This window comes from Pseudophryne corroboree, chromosome 3 (genome assembly GCF_028390025.1).
Source record: "Pseudophryne corroboree isolate aPseCor3 chromosome 3, aPseCor3.hap2, whole genome shotgun sequence".
Classification (NCBI taxonomy): domain Eukaryota; kingdom Metazoa; phylum Chordata; class Amphibia; order Anura; family Myobatrachidae; genus Pseudophryne; species Pseudophryne corroboree.
In genome coordinates, this window is record NC_086446.1 from 598,847,553 (window position 1) to 598,865,479 (window position 17,927).

General features: G+C 39.9%; 1 protein-coding gene across 1 annotated transcript; it reads right to left on the reverse strand.

Moving 5' to 3' along the window:
* Positions 1-1,434: 1,434 nt before the first annotated feature.
* On the reverse strand, positions 1,435-14,675 carry LOC135056397 (beta-microseminoprotein-like). The gene is made up of 4 exons (XM_063961489.1): positions 14,578-14,675; positions 9,905-10,010; positions 6,110-6,209; positions 1,435-1,803 (listed from the first exon to the last, which is right to left on the reverse strand). Exons 1-4 carry the CDS (start codon positions 14,578-14,580, stop codon positions 1,677-1,679), a joined length of 336 nt encoding a protein of 111 aa, XP_063817559.1. The 5' UTR covers positions 14,581-14,675; the 3' UTR covers positions 1,435-1,676.
* Between the last annotated feature and the right edge of the window lie 3,252 nt (positions 14,676-17,927).

Sequence of the window (17,927 nt, forward strand, 5' to 3'; positions counted from 1 at the left end):
ATGCTGTAGCCAATAGAGAAGTACAGTATTGTACCAGCCACAGCTGCAGCCTCATTAGAGCCCTAATACCAGTTGTAGTAGCAGTGACATTGGCATAATGCACGTACTTGCTGTGATTTGTTTGGCCCTGCCCCTAGTCAACAATCTGCCTCCTGAAACCCCACCCCCTTATGCTGTGCCCGCGGCTCCAAACAGTCTACAATGTAGCAGCCTGGGGGAGGGGGGACAGCCCCTGGCCCAGCCCACAATTGCACATCAACAAGGGCGTAGCTACCATAGGTGCAGGAAGTGCAGTTGCTATGGGACCCACCTTCCCTGTCAAAGTCAGATGTGTCATTGGTTGATACATAGGGGCCCTTACAACCTTTTGCCTTGAGGCCTACAATATATCTGGTTATGCCCCTGGACCTGCTCATTCTAATGTGGTATAAAATGAACTAGAGGACATTATAATGTTACATAATATGAACTAGGGCAGTAGTTCCCAAACTTTTTTGAATCACAGTGCCCTAGAGTATCTGAATTATATTCATGGCACCCCTAGGCCAAAAGTTTCTTACTGAGAATTTAAAAAAAAATATTACATGAAGTAAATTTGTGTTTACAATGTCATCCTTAGCTTTAATTATGTGGTGGATGACACGATTTGGTTCTGTTTGTCCACATATTCATGATTTGAAGCCAGCAGCACTGGTTTTGCGCATTACATTGGCCATAACTAATTTGAATTGATCCTTGACCTCCAAGTGTCCTGAGGCACCCCAGTGTGCCACGGCACACAGTTTGAGAACCACTGAACTAGGGCATTGCAATGTGGCACAATATGAATTGGAGACACTATACTGTGGCATATTATGAACTGGGGACACTATGTAATAATAATGTGGGGGTACTGTGTTACCTAATGTGTACAGGCAGCAATACAATATGACATAACATGAACTAAGACACTACTATGGCTCAGAAAATTTACTAGGGCACTATTATGGAGCATAAACTCAACAACTGCAGAGGAGAGGTACCTCTCTAGAAGCATTGGGAAAGGGGCCCCTTCAAAATGTTGCTATGGGGCCCAAAAAGTTCTCGCTACGCACCTGCACATCAATGTATTCTCAAATCCCTCAAATGTAAAATAACATTTTATCCAGAAAAGGGAACAATAAAGTGGAGTTATTAGACAAGCATTAACTGAGGTGCATTGCAGATTTTAAACCAAGCCACTATCTGTTTTGGGTTTGTATGTTCTCCCTGTGTTTGTATGGGCTCCCTATGGGTGCTCCAATTTTCTCGTACACTCCAGAAACACACTGGTAGAATAATTGGCTTTTGACAAATTGTGAACTTCTCTTCTTGTAAAGAAACAAAAAATATCATATTGATGATAATAATAATAATAATAATAATAATAATAATTAAAAAAAAACAGAATAACTGTTAATATATAATTTGTAGTTTATACTATTTATTTTTGTCATATATTAAATACATTCTTTGTAGCGTTTTAGTACTACAATGAACAATATTATAGAGACTAAAACAGTGATTAATTCTTTATAGGACAATTATATTTCTGAAATAAATTTTGCAATGCTAGCGAATTTAAGACAGTAAATAGCAAATCTTATTTTATTATATTATTTATTTGCTGCTGATCTGAAGAATGTCTGTGTTCTGTGTTAACCGACCATTGCCTTGATCTCACAGGTTTCATCTGGGTTATTCTTTTTCGTTACTATATAGCTGCATGCATTCTCATCAAATACAGATTCACATTCCTCTTCATCAAATACTGGCCTGTACGCTCTGTTACAGAGAAAATTAAAAGTAATTTCAAAACATAATAAATATCAATATATTTTATTGGCATACTGTCTGTGTTTCATCCTAAGTATGGGTCTGGGCATGGGATCAGTATGAGAACCCAACGGTCAGGAGGCTGACAGCTGGGATCCTGGCGGTGAGCGCTCGCCACACTTCGGGCCCGGTGGCACAGGGTTCTGTTACCCTTCACGTGGTGGTGTGGACCATCACCCAAGTAGGGAAACCAGCCCCGATCGCCGGTATTGCATTGGGTGACGGGATTCTGCCGCCGGTATATTGACCGCTGGGATCCTGTCCGGCGGTCAATTGACTGCCTCCCCTGGACATCATCACCAACTATCAGTTAAAGTAGTGGAAGGCAGTATAAATGTGCTGAAATGTAATTGGTCAGTAAGAAAAATATAAAATATGTACTATATTGTATATACTGTAGACGTACTTAGCCAGTGAGACATAGGCTTAGATGTAGATCCCTGTAAATACTGTTTCTATTAAATGCAAACAATTTCATACAGGTATCAGTGATATTTTTGCTACAAAATTGTCAACAAAACTGTAAAAATTAAATAGGGTGCAAAGATTTTAGCAAATATCACAATAAACAAAGATTTTGCAGGAAGTACATTTTAGTTTCTAGTTCTACAAGGACAAAATCAATGTTTAATTGTCCACGCACTGATAATTAGTCTGACATAAATGGGAATGCATCAGTGGTGCAAGTATGCGAGTACGCTCGGGTACGGAGTACCCTTAAGAATTTGGCAGCGGGTACGCAGTACCACCTGCCACACACTTTGCCATTGCCACAACTATTAGTGCCACAAAGCAACAAGACCATGGTGCTTGGCAGCATGACTGCTCCTCCCACTTTGTCAGTGTTACTGGGAGTGCGACAGTGGCTGTATTTTCCTGTTATAATGGAGACATTACTATATATTGTTATTAAATTGGGGGCATTACTATATATTTCTATTATACTGGAGGTATCACTATATATTTCTATTATACTGGAGGCATTACTATATATTTTAGCCTTGCCTCCAGAATCCCCCAAAAAAGGGGCTGTGTCATGTAGCCACTCCCACTGGCAGTATGTGTCCACACCCCATCACAACACAACACATGACTACGCCCATTTTTGTCACTCAGTACCCATAAGAAAATATTTCTGCTTGCACCCCTGGAATGTATTTATAGGTATCCTGTGCTGTACATTTTAAAAATTATTGTGCATTTTGTAACAGGGGGCTGGATCCAGTATTGATGTTTTTTGTACTTTGCACATGCTCCGGACCCATACTGCACATGTGTCCTGCGTTGTTGGACGTACTATGGCTGCAAACATCAAGAGATTGCCAGTCTGCAGCTGTTTGGGGGCGAATTTGTCTGGAGGGTTATATCAGAAAGAAAAAGTGTATGTATACTTCCCTGTTCTGATTTCATATTAGTGATAAAAAAAATCTTCAAGACAAACCTCTTATTCTTTATTTGGGCCGATTAGATATTAAAGTACCTCAGCAATGCAGTATTATTCCAGTTCGGGGTCAGCTGCTCCTAAAAGCAGCAATCTTTGCGATTCCTACCACAACTGAATCTTCCATTAGTTACTTAGTAGCAGCAGAACATTACACTGCCAAGTCTGACATGACAGTATTAGTGCACATTCCTGACCTGAGTTCATGCATATGTACAGTCATAGAGGGTAAAGGGGCAGAGGGATCCAATCAGATGCTCCTTCGCAACCTGGACTTCCTTCAGGTTGCGAAGGAGTGGGGCTCTGAGAACCAACACCATCTGATGATGACGTAGGGTCCTGCAGTCTAACTCCAGCAACTTTTAGTTTTGGGAGTTTGATGAATGTTTGATGAATGCCTTATAGGAACTGCAGGCAGCATCATAACTGTAAGGTAAGCCGGAGAAATTAGTGATATTTCCTGCATTACCTACAGTATGTAATGAATAGCTCAATTCTTGGATTTTACATTTGTAAGTGGAAATTCGTATTTTCACTTATAGTACATAAAGTGATGATATTTGTGCCCCTCCATCCCTTCCTGGAAGGGTGTCATAGTAACTTTTCTTATTGGAGCCAATACCATCTTCATTTAACTTATTGGGGTGCTTGATCCCCTGATAAGACTCTGTTCTGTCATGATTCCCTGCCATCAAGTTTCCCCATGCTACCTGTTACGTGAGCTGCAATTCTGGAAATTCCAGAGGTACTACTGAGTCTGTTCTGTGGCCAGGTGCCAGCATGAATCACACCTGACACTTGGTTATTGGTCTGCCTGATCCCAGCACTCACTGTTGGGTCATCAATTATCTCTGAATTCTTGTTCCTGTATACTCCAGTGTTTCTCATGACTGCCAGTCCCTAAATGTGCTTCTGACTACTCATCAGGTCACCTTGCTTCTGCCATTGTTGCCACTCAGAATGTTGAAATACTCCATGATTGAACTATAAGGACCCAGGCCACTTGGATCTGCAGACTGATAAATATAGTACAGACCTGAATAGTCAATTCTGGTGAGCTCACGGGAGTGCTAGGAATATTGGCTCAAATTGGATATCTGGTGTGACTAGATAATCTAAATATAGCCAGTATTGATCAAATGCTGTAAATCTATTCTGCAGAGTATGTGGGGGGGACAAGGTAGAAGCAAGATAAGTGGTGATTCTGCTGCCAGTGTTAGGCATGGAGTCTTCGAACCAGATGTTGTTCTACTAAATTCAGTATTCCCAGATGGTCTCCCATCCAAGTACTGTCCAAGCCCAACACTGCTTATTATCTAGATCAGGCATTCCCAACCACGGTCCTCAAGGCACACTAACAGCGCAGGTTTTAGTGATATCCAGGCTTCAGCACAGGTGACTTAATTAGTAGCTCAGTTATTTTGATTTAACCATCTGTGCTGTAGCCTGGATATCACTAAAACCTGCACTGTTAGTGTGCCTTGAGGACCGTTGTTGGGAATGCCTGATCTAGATTATCTATTCACACCAGATATCTTACTTGAGCCAATATACCTAGAACTCCTGTAAGCTCACCAGAATTGGCTATTCAGTTCTGTATTATATTTATCCGTCTCTAGGGCCAAGCGGTCTGGGTCCTTATAGTTCAATTTTGAACATATTCAATGTGAGTACGAGTTACCAAGGGACCCCAGACTAATAGTATTTTAAACTTGGTGTTGTTTGTTGTCTATTTGGATACATTTATTTTAATTAATACCCCCCCCAAAAATGTATGTTTTAATCTTACACAAATTCTGATATTTCTGTCTAAGAAAGAGTGCACCCACAAAAGAGTCTTCTTTCTCTTCTATTGTTGTGTGAAATAGCCTAATTTTGACTCAGGATGCACCACCAATATATTATCTAGGGGTGTCCTCTTTTGATTCTCTACCTTGGTTTCTTGAATAATTTCTCTCTATCACTCCTTACTGACTGGTGCTGAATCACCTTGTTCGCATTCTCCAGTGCTGACATTCTGACTGGATGCTATTTGAAAGCAGCTCAACCTGTTATATTAGCTTTGTATATAATATTCTAATTGTTACTTCACAGTGATGTACACTATTATTATTGAAAATGTAATTTGGAATGTTCTTAGTAAATATGGGTCTAATTCAGGCCCCGGCGCTGATGTGCGAAAATCACTGTGAAGCGTTTTTTACACCTCTGTGCATGCTGGTATGTGCATGTCAGAGAGCAGTTTAAGACCTGGAGGAGGGGCGGGAATGGGGCGCCGACACTGCGTTTTGTGGGTGTTGCTGCTCTGTTTAAGGGGCACGGGCTGGACAATGGAGGCGTGTCCTGACCATTGCTGCATGACGTTACACACAGCTGCTGCGACCCTTAACATGGCGGATAGCCATCTGCCTTTGCAGCTAGGGGGACATGGATCAGGCATGCAGGGCAGTCTTGACCTGTGCTGGGTGTTGGGCGTCCCCCTATGTCATAGAAGTTGATCGTAGATGTGCATTCTTTCGCATATCTACAATAAGGTCTGAATTACCCCCTATGTTTTTATTTGATACGTCATTGGTCTCTTACATGATACACACTTGGTTTGTTTGGTAGCATCGTCCAAACTATTTTCCTATTAATTATTAGAACACAAATACTGTAGCTTGCAAAGAAAGGGTCACATGGACCCATGGTATAGGGACCCCTGTTTTAGATCTCAATCTACAGCTTAACCTTTGGTCTATTTGAGTTCTTTCTTATTTTATTGCAACAATAAAACATTAGTTTCAAACAGGAGCAAAAAATGTTAATACATACTTAGAGCAACATTGGAAGCCGTCTTTGGAACAAGAGCACATCATACAATTTTCAGTCCATTCTTCGCCTACTTTATGCGCTTTTCCATTATATTTACAGACTAAAAGATAAATGCAAGAGATTAGAAACACATTATACACACTGTAATTAGAGATATCAGATGTATAAATGGAAAATGAACAAGGCAAAGGTGAATTTACAAATGTGGTCAGATTGAATCGCCAATTAAGCTGCTGGAACACAATGCAGACCAGACAGAGCTTTAAAAAGGGCTGATTATTACTTACGAGGATCCCATAAGTCATTCACATGGTCTTGACTTTGTGATAATGTTCAGCTGGAGGCATCTGTATTTCATATGGTAATTACAGGCATGCAGTACTCAGTGTGCAGGAACTAGGATTGCAGTGTGCAGGATTCACTATGGGAATTTAAGGGTCTTATTCATGTTTGTAATTAAAACAAAAAGGTAAGCAACTGGTAAAAACCATGTTGCACTTCAGGTGGGGCTGATGTAACGTGCAGAGAGAGTTAGATTTGGGTGGGGTGTGTTCAAACTAAAATCTAAATTGCAGTGTGTAAAAATAAACCTAGCTCAGTGAACACTGGGAAGGGGCATGAGGATAAAATTACTGGTATAACCAAGTTGATGTAATGAATGGCCAAGCAATGCTCACCACTTACCGTGTTTTCATATCCTTTCTCCACATCTTTTGGAAAGGAGGTAACAAAATAGGCAACAATGAACTTCATTTGTAAACAATTTTTCATTATGAAGATACAATCAGGCCGTATTAAGAGCCACATGGGCCAGGGCCGGATAATAGGTGGAGCAGTCACCCATGGGACCCCCCACACTGGGACAAACATTGCAGTTAGCGATTCATGAGTTTTGTCTTTTGAGACACATTCAACTTTTTCTCTGTCTCTAGAGTGGTTGTGCGTGACTATCAGAGCCCTGCCCCTCATGAACATAAAATCATTATTCACGTATGTATGGGAATGAGGCAGGGCCTAATGCGATGAAGTGCCTGCCCCATCAGAGACCTGATGCTGTAACAGGTAGTGTTCTTTCTCACCCTCTGCCCCCTCTCCCTGACACCCTCTCTCTCTCTCTTTCTCTGACACACTCTCTGTTTCTTACTCCACTCACTCAAATATTTCTTTCTCCCTCTCTTGCTCTCTCTCTCCCTTACAACCTCTCTCTCTCTCTGTCTCTTCCTGACACCATCTCTCTCTGTTTCTCTCCCACTCCCTTTTTTCTGCCTCTCTGTCATTGACAACTCTCTCGCTCTCCACTCTCTACCTGACACCCTCTCTGTCTCTCTCTTGCTCCTTATCTTTCTCGCTCCCCTGTCTTTCTCCCTGACACCCTCTTTCTCTGATACAATCTTTCTCTCACTCTCCCCTCTCTCTCTTCCTGACACCTTCTCTGTGTCTCTCTCCACTCTCTTTCTTCCTCCCTGTCTCTCACTGGCACTCTCTCTCCCCTTTCTCCCTAACACTCGCTCTCTCTCACTTACCCCTTTCTTTCTCTCTCTCCCCCTCTAATAGGTGAGATAGCTAATTGAGTTATCTGACCAATCATAAGGAGGCGTAATACACTTATTACTGTATGATAATAGTAATTATATATTGATTAAGGATGGAAGAGTAATTAATACTTTTCAAATGGGGCAATAATATTTTTCTATTTATGATTTTATTAATACACTAGCTGTTCTACTCATTCTTCGCATGGGAGTTTCTGATTTTCATGGTTGTAAGTATAAATGAGTGTTAAAAATGTGGTAAATCTATAGAGATGTAAATTTGAGACGTCTTAAAGTAAGTAAATATTATTCCATGGTTCTTGGCTTTACCTGAGCAGCACTGGTAGCAGATACAGGTAAAAAAATGACAGGACCATTTTTGTAGTTTATTCTATTCTACACACTGGAGTTGCAATATAAAATTTTAATCCAATGGTCACTTTGGCCGTTATTGTTCATGCAACGCAAGCCACACATCGGTAATGGCGTCATTATGTCAACCCCCTTTTCATGCCCTTAGGGAAGGATTATTAAAATTAAATTACGTAGTTTTTCAATTTCCCACCTGAAGAATACCTATGTTAAATTTCAGCTTCCTAACATATCGGGAAGTCAGAGAATTAGTGATGAGTCAGTGAGTCAGTAATTGAGTGAGTGAGTGAGTTTGCATTTATATACTGTTTTTAGATTAGGGAAGCAAAATTAATATGTTTGAAAAAAAGGGTGTTTATCCTGCACCAGCCTAATTAAATCTGTGAAAAATGATAATATTTAGGCCAAAATTGGACAATGTTTGCTAGGTATAAATTATTCCGATCTGTCCCTATGGCGGTGCGCCCAGAGTCAAAAAGAAGGTACATACAACGAAGGAAGAGAAAGTATGACTCTTGTTTGGGCGCACTCTTATTGTATCTTAGTATCTACTAATGAGTAATGTGTCTAAGATATGATATAGTCTCTATTTCTACTCATAAGATAAATGGGAACTCAGCAAAAATCAAAAACAAAGCTTAACAGTAAAGTTGGAGCATGACTAAATATTGACATGCCAACAAAGAGGATCAATTCCTGAAAAAAATGTAATGTTCAGATCTCAATTATATTTAAATAAATGCATATAGGAAGATAGCTACATGCCATGCTGCTTCCGTCTTCCTACTTCACTGGGTATTCCCTAGCGGTCGCCTGTCTAGGTACTGACCTAGCCCACCTCTGTTTGGCTTCCAAGATCGGACAAGATTGGGCATGAGCGTATGCGACCGCTAGGGAATACCCAGTGAAGTAGGAAGACCACATTCCCTGTGGGATAACACTAACAGCAGGATCACCACTTATACTTATTCCTACTATTTCTAACAATTAGATCCCACCACTGTCTTACTCTTCACATTTAATCCAAGACAGGGGCAAACCATTAGGGTCAGATTTCAGTCTGTGGGTTCTCCCTCTCACGAAATCAACCATCTTTAGGGCTTTATCAATACAAACACAGTTTGTACAGATCTTTGGCAGACGGAAGCAGCATGGCATGTAGCTATCTTCCTATATGCATTTATTTAAATATAATTGAGATCTGAACATTCCATTTTTTTCAGGAATTGATCCTCTTTGTTGGCATGTCAATATTTACTCATGCTCCAACTTTACTGTTAAGCTTTGTTTTTGTTTTTTGCTGAATTCCCATTTATCTTATGAGTAGAAATAGAGACTATATCATATCTTAGACACATTACTCATTAGTAGATACTAAGATACAATAAGAGTGCGCCCAAACAAGAGTCATACTTTCTCTTCCTTCGTTGTACGCAAAATTAATATATCATTTTATAAGGAAAACAATATTATTTATATTAAGGTGACAATATTAATTTACTGTTAACTATCGACACTAAAAAAATATTTATTTTATTATGTGGGCACCATCTACAGTAGAGTAGTTTGAGGAAAATAATCTTCTCTAATTTGTTTTATTGCTGTTATAACACTAGCACCCAGGATATTGATTAATGCAAGTTTGTCACTGAGCTAAGGCAACGAGCAATAAACTGTGAGCTAGAATACATGACAATGAACCATTGTTTCAAAATTTCTTAGAACTAACACAAGTGTACTTGTACCTTTTGTGCTACAGATGTCTTTATTATGAGTCGGACTATGCAGTGGATGAAGCGATATTGCTCCTTGTGCTCATGCCAGTACATTAAGAAAACAGTAAACGAAAAAAGCACTTAAAATATTTTATTTTAAATTCTGTGTTGTTTACCTGCAGTTCTTGACTTTAAATCAAACGTTGGTTTCCCTTGTTCACACTGAGCATTGGAAAGTGCTACTGAGACTGTGAGCACAACACCAAGAGCCAAAATGAACTTCTGCAGGGAAAGAGTAGATAGGAAGATGTACATTACATTAATTGTTGTCATGCATTACAACACAGGAACAACTCAACTGAATGTAATGAAAAGCATTTTTATTTGTTTTTTAACTGGTTTTCAAAAACACAGGAGATCTGATTTCTGAACAGCAAGGGCTAAGTGTAATAGGGTCAGAGTTTGCCGAAGATGCAAGATTTCGGCTGAAGAACGATGTAGGAATCTTGGAAAATAAGGTGAGGCCAATTTGCACAATGTGCAAGAAGTTAAAAACTTTCTACCCATTTCCATAAAGATTCTTTTCAGATATGGCAGTGGTTTTCAAACTGTGTGCCGTGGCACCCTGGGGTGCCTCAGGTAAGGCAGTAGAGAGGTGGCCGGGCCCAAGAACTTTTCAGCGGGTGTGATCTAATCATAGCAGGCATGGTCATGCACCCTTAGAAAAAAATACTGAAAAAAATTGTATTTTAAGTTCTTACATGGCTACACTGCAGCCCAGCACACAGCAGCTTGTGCTGGGCTGAGGATAAGAGCTACAGCTGCTGCTGCCATGTAAGGGGGAGGGGGCTTGGGGCCCCCACTGGGCCCTCACTGGGATCCTCCATCAGACCTGGGCCCGGGTAATTTTTACCCTCTCCCCCCCTCTCTTGACACCACTGGCTTCAGGACACTTGCAGGGGTGCCCTGGGTTGGTGGTAAAGTTTTATAATAAATGGAGTTTGGACCTCTAACAACAATCCGAGATTTTTAAAATATTTGAGACCACAACTTGGTACTTATTCATGTAACTGCGCTGTTATATCTTGAAATAAAGAAAATGTATTTTAAGAAAATGGTAAAAATAGTTTTGTGTGGGCAGTGCATGTAAAGCTAAGCAAGTTAAAGTTGTCTGCATTATGTTCTAGGTAATGCAAATGTACTGTTGCTCCATGGACAGACTAGGGCTAAAAATTTGGCGCTGCATTCTGTTTCGCATGGAAAAGGAGGCATAATCATGCATCACGTGGATGTGTCCATGTGTCAAAGGTGGCGTGACCACTTGTCACAAGGGCATAATACAACTCATGGGGGCGGGACCGACTGAGCAGAGTTCAGGGAGGTGGATCTGCTTGGCCAGGCCTCCTGACAGCCAGACCAGTACGTCAGTCTATCGACCTTCTGACATTTGGCAGAATTGTCAGATGGCCAGTCTGCTTTGGAGTATCTACAATGGGTGCAGTGTCGGGTCCACACCATGAACCCATTTCTCTATACTTACCTTTCTGGGGGGACAGCATCGGCAGCCGCAGTGCATCAAAATCACTACATGCGCAGTAGGGAAATTACCAGTATAAAGTCCGCCAAGCCACTCCCCAGAGATCTGCACTTGCACAATAGACCCTGACACGACACAGACTATACTAGTGCTCAGAGCACTGAGCAGCACTTGCGGCTAGAGCTGAGGGGGCCCGGACAGACACAAGAAATCTCTGTTGATAATACGTCCCTGCCAGTGTTGCACCAGGGTAGCTATACATTAACTATTCACTCATTATGGAGCCTTAAATGAACCATGTTCAGTATAGAAAAGAGATGAGCAAAGTTGTAGTGAAATATAGTGTCAAATAAATGAAAATCCTTTAGTTTTTGCTTTGTCATTCTGCACTATAATTGTAAATTCATAATTTTGCATAAATTATAGTCTATAAATATAGCTGGAATTACAGAATTGTCAACTCTGCATTGTGGTAGAAGAAATTCCATACAGAGCACCTCTAATCAGAAATACAATAGCCAAATGTAAATAACCACAGAACAGTGCAATTTATTGCTGATCTCTAGCTCAGTAATATGTGATTAGGGTTCCAATTATAGATAGTGTTAAGATAGACAGTCAATACGTCGACATGTATTAGGTCGACATGGTCAAAAGCTCAACAGAGTTAAGAGGTCGACAGGTAAAAGGTAGACAGTGCTTTAGGTTGACAGGCATGAAAGTTCGACATGGTTTTGGGTTATTTCCTATATTTTACAACTTTTGCTTGATTTACCGTCAACGATTGGGAAAAGTAACCTGTGCCAAGTGCAGAGGTAGCAGAGCGAGGCACATTGCCTGAAGCATGGCGAGTGAAGCAAGTCCGTAAAGTTATACGCTTGCAATAATTGTAGTCACATATGATGAAACATAGAAAAACTTGTGTCAGCCTTTTTTGTGTTAACATTTCTATGTTGACATTTTTACCCTGTCGACCTTTTGTACTTGTAGACCTTATTTACTGTTTACCATTTTCATGTCGACCTTTTGACCATGTTGACCTTTTTATCCTGTCAACATAATGCATGTCGACCATATGGGGTCAGCCTAATGACTGTCTATCTAATTACTGTAGATCTACTAATGATTGCTGAGTCAGTGTATGATTGTTGGATCAATATACTGTATCAATCAATAATAATTCATTTCCCATCAATACTACACCTCGATATACAGTACTATACATGTATATGATTTAGCCCCTTTTCCTTCATTTGAGTAAAAAATTATATAAAAATATGACTACAATTTTTAATTTACGGCAATAGGCTTTTTTAACCGAGGTCTTATAAGATTTTGTTCTTTTCCTCCTGACAGCAACACAAAAGGATTTCATTTTGACGTGACACAAATGAAATAGAAATGTATAAAAAAGGGAAAAACTGAATTTTTGTATCAGTAATCAGGGTTTACAGTACACCAAGTGTTCTGGAGAAACCGGATAATACGTCTCAACTTCTACATAGTATAAAATAAAGTCCATTGTTGCGCTATATCTTTAATGGTTTAGGCAGCATAAACCAAGAAAGCACTCAGATGGACATTGGGGTCTATTTACCAAGCCTTGGATGGAGATAGAGTTGACGGAGATAAAATATCAGCCAGTCAGCTCCTCAATGCCATGTTATAGGCTTGGTTTGACAAATAACAGGAGCTGACTGGCTGGTTCTTTATCCCCATCTACTTTACCTCCATCCAAGGCTTAGTAAATAGACCCTCTATTTTTTTACTTGCTTCACAAAAATCTTCATTGCTTGGCTCCCTTTTGTCATAGACTAATGTTTCATACACCAAATCTTATGCAACAATTGCTCTATTAAATTGATAAAACTGCATCAAAATCCATCCAGTGGTTCTCGAGATTAGCCCAAACAAACAGATAGATGCCTACCTGGGACTTTATTTTATTCTATGCACAGATTTAATACCCTCTAAATGTATTATTATTCATTGGGAGTAGTGTATTAAGGGTACTGCAATATGTCCTGTCAATTTTACATTAAAATAAGGAATTTTTCTATTTTTTTCAGCTAGTCTGTAGGTGCAGACTAAAAGCAAAAGCCATGTTATTTCACACTGAAATCCATGTTACTGCAGATTTCTAATTGTATAGCAAAAAGTCACAGCCATGTGTTTTACTATTGGTGTTTAAAAATCACACAACCTCATTCTCAGCTAATTAAACTGGCTCTTAGCGAGGCCCGATGAGTTGATTTAGAGGCAGTGTAATGTGATTCTGCAGATAAATACATATTTATTCACAATCACAAGGTACCCTAACGCCCATTATTGTCATCAGTTGTGTGTCTGTATACAGCTTCTCCCCATATCGAGTGTACTCATCTTTCTCATACCACTATGTGTGGTGACTCCTATACCATTGGATATGAAAGGGTGGGTCATAGCTTAGCTTTTCACATAATGTCATCACTACTGTAGGTGCAGTAAGTGTCATAGTGGACACTTTAATACAGCATATCTATGCAGATGGGCTAGAGTACATTATACTTGTTTAAGATTTTTCATTTTAAATAAAGAAATACATTTATATTTGACTTTACTTTTTTGTTTTATTTGTTAATGTATTTTTTTTTCTCACTGCTATAGATTCCACCACTTTCAAAAGCAGTTGTAACATGATGACGGCAGTGGTAGGGTCATGTTTAATAATTATATATATGAAAATACAGTTCCATTCACTGCAAAAGGCTGTAAGGAGATCAGATCATAGTATACTAACATATTGGCATAAATATACTATAATAAAACAATGAAATTATTAATAATTTACCTACATATCCATTATTTAGATGCTTCTGAAAACCATTACGAAAAAACAGAAATGATTACTGTTGTTTGATGCTAATGTCATACACATTAATTACCACACCTGCCTTCTACACTGTGAGGAGTGCTGATAAACTGTTTAAGAGGTGGGGAATGCCAGTAGTTATGTGGGAAAAGACATGGATAAGTTTAAATGTGAGTTGGAATATTTTAGACACAGTGCTTCAAGTTACGTTAAAACCTGAAGTTTCTGGCACTCTAATAGTTTAAGTAGCAATGCACATATTGACTTTATAATTAAATGTTTAATTTTATTAAATGCTTGCAGGCATAACAAGTTCCCCATTTCAACATACAGTAAGTACATGCATATAATATAAGAGAACCAATTTTAAAAAATATAATTCCGAATTACAGACCACTGATAATTTTGCTAGAACAAACGTGTATTAATATCTATTAAAACAAATAAAATATTGGACTCACCATTTTTGTAGTGTAGTTCTAGCAGGTGTAAATCCTTCTGCATTTACAGTGCACCATTTATACTGTGTAAGTGATGGTGATTAATTGCTTGTCATGCCGTATGTTTACCAATAGGATTAAGAAACATTGAAATGTTCTATTGCCTTAAGCAGTTTGCTAGAGCAAGGTATATGTTACAAATGGGTGTGTACATTCAGGTAATAGTTTCTACTAAGTATGGGAACTTTAGTTAGAGGTCGTGGTTCATAATGAAATTAGGACAGAATTAGTAAATAAGAAAAATCCAAAACCTCAAACAGGTGTGTCTCTCGTTCTGCACAGAACTAATCTTCACCAACGTGGGCTCAGATTTAATACAATTAATCTCACCTTATTGACCAGAAACAAAAGCAATGTTTTTTCTTCACATCGTTCTTTATCTGTAATAATTACACTAAATGAAACACGTCAACTTTATTCTCTTAATCCATGTTGTCGAGGATGTTTATTTATTAACAGTTATTTATAGAGCACACATTACATTGCATTATACAGACAAAATGTCAGTCATTGGCATCAGTGCAATTTACAACCTATCGTGTTCACACATACACACTAGGATAAAGAAAATTTTTCTTAGACTCCAATTAACATAACAGTATGGTTTTTAGAGTGTGGGAGAAAACTGGAGCACCCCGAGGAAACCCACACAAACACGGGAAGAACATACAAACTCCAGACAGATAGGTACTTAGTGGGAATCGAGCCTAAGACCTCAGTGCTGCGAGTAAGTAATGCTAACCACAAGTGTGTTATAGCTATTTAATAGAGTATTTAAGATGTTCATAATACTATTGATAACAACATACATTATTGAAACAAACATTACAATTATTTATTTATTGTAGCAAATTTACCGATAGTTGCTTGTGATTGTCAATTGACGTGTGAGTTACCTTTAGTTAACATGCCTGTATTCAAATCTCATACCCAATGTTAAATGTTCAGGAACTATATGAACTAAATGTAAAGTTTGTGCATGCTTTTAAAAATATATATTTTGGTGGGTTGGTGAAACTGTACATGTCAGATGACTGTCATTGGTAAGAGTGGACTTTAATGCTGCACGTTGCACATACTGTATACACTTAACAGACACTGGTGAAGGTTGAAGTGAGTGGTGGAGTTATACAGCTAGGAGTGATTTGCCCTGTCCGAAAAGTAGGAGCATGGGGAGAATGATATGCAGCGGTGAAAAGGGAGTGCAGATGGCAACAGCTGAAAGGCCAGGCGCACTGAAAGGACAGAGCTGCAGTGAGTGAAAGTTTCTACCTAGGGGGTAAATGTATGATTGGTCATTATGGGGAGAAGCAGTATCAGCGCAGATTATGTGCACCGATACCACTTCTTTCTCATGTATTACTGCGGCGGTGCAGGCACAGGTCAAACCCCTGTCCATATTGGAGCTGCTATCTAAAAGATAGCAGGCCAATATAAGGAGGCAGTGTATAAACGGCAGGCAGTGATGCCATACCTCCCAACATTGGGTGATGGAATATATGGACTCGCTTGTGCGGCGAAGCCGCGCCTGGCCAAAAAGTGGATGTGACCTACAGCAAAGGAGTCATGGCTTCACGGCAGTGCAGCGATCGCGAGCCACGCCCCCATTTTCCATCACTATTGGGGCATGCCCAGTGCTCTGTGAGCTGCTGGCATGCCCCCAGTCCCTCTGTCTCCCGTGAATAGACACTACGCATGCATGCACACAGTGTCTATTCACTGCTGCTCTGCTAGGCAGAGCAGTGACTGCCAGGAGCCTTACAAAAGCCATGAGAGGCTGCGGCCTGGGGGTGGGACAGCGGGACAGTTCCAAAAACACGGGACTGTCTCTTAAAAATCAGGACAGTTGGGAATTATGCGATGCCCATATACCAGAGCAGGGACAGAGTTGTCCCTGGCTGTGGCAGGCACCGGCTCCAAACTGTGCAGGGGATCTCGCATAAGTAGCAAGATCCCGCGCATGTGTAGAGGAGCTGGCTGGACAGGGAGACACAGTGCATCTGCAATAAGTTGCGAGGGGCATCACCGGAGGGGAGAGCGCACTTCGGCAGACAAATGTTTATACATCTTGTCGATGTCCCTTCCTGCTTTGCTTCTGTGATCCTTACTGAATAAGGCCCTCTGCTCCTTAGTGCAAAATAGAATTATGTGCACAGAGATATTAAAACAAAAAATACATTTCATTGGAACTTACTGTATCTAAGGACATCCCAGCAGGAGCTCTTTTCTCATCACACTAGACTGTTATTTACATGACTTTATATAACTATATTAAAGTACAATATAATTACCTTTTGCATAATATTATGGCAAAGGAATCCTGGCGAGTATTAAGCAGAACGAGAGTTGGGTAACTATTTAGGTATATACGATACAGTATTCTATTGGTATAAGCTGACTATATTACACAAAACGTCACATACTGGGACAGATGTATTAACCTGGAAAAGGGATAAAGAAGTGATAAACCAATGATAAGCGCAAGGTGATAATGCACAAGCCAGTCATTACAAATTTGAAAAATGAAAGGAGCTGATTGGCTGGTGCGTTATCACCTTGCACTTATCACTGCCTTATCACTTCTTTAGCCCTTTGCCAGGCTTAATACATCTGCCCCACTATATGGTACTAGTGATTACATTATAGACATATATATTTGGGCTTAACCAAGCAAGCCCAGTGAACTAATTATAGTTTGGTTGGAGGCACCTATATATTAATCACCTTCAGTGGTAAGTGGTGGTTACATGTGCACAGATTTCTGTGTAGTAATAACTTACTTTACTGGGACTTCTTTTTCCGGCTGCTGCATGGATGACAGCAAGTAAGGAGAGCTTTGCTACCGCCCGCTTGTAACATTATTTATTTTTATTTATTGATTAACAGTTTCTCATATAGCACAGCATATTCCATTGCGCTTTACAACTAGAACAACAGTAATAGAACAAACTGGGCAAAAACAGACAGACATAGAGGTAGGAAGGCCCTGCTCACAAGCTTACAATCTATAGGGAAATAGGCATTGATACACAAGGATAGATGCTACCTATTGCATAATGGACCACCAGATTGCTAGGTTCTTAATGGGTTGTATGATATGATCACCCAGCAATGTTGGCCAAGGGTCAGGAGGGTGTGAGAGCAAAGAAAGACAAAATATGTGAGGTTATGTGTTCTGTACAGAGAGGATGTAATTAGATAGGGAAGCATTGAAGGTTATGTGGGTGGGTCTGGAATTTTATAGGCTTGTAACATACCTTTTTCAAGTCTTCCCAGCCTCCAGCCGCACTGACTCAGCACCCCAGCACTCT

What these genes read in the sequence shown, in the direction of transcription:
- LOC135056397 (XM_063961489.1), bottom strand. An exon ending in TTTAAAGTCAAGAACTGCAG is followed by an intron (nt 6,210 to 9,904) that starts GTAAACAACACA and finishes TTTATCTTTTAG; the next exon opens with TCTGTAAATATAATGGAAAA. An exon ending in GGCTTCCAATGTTGCTCTAA is followed by an intron (nt 1,804 to 6,109) that starts GTATGTATTAAC and finishes TCTCTGTAACAG; the next exon opens with AGCGTACAGGCCAGTATTTG.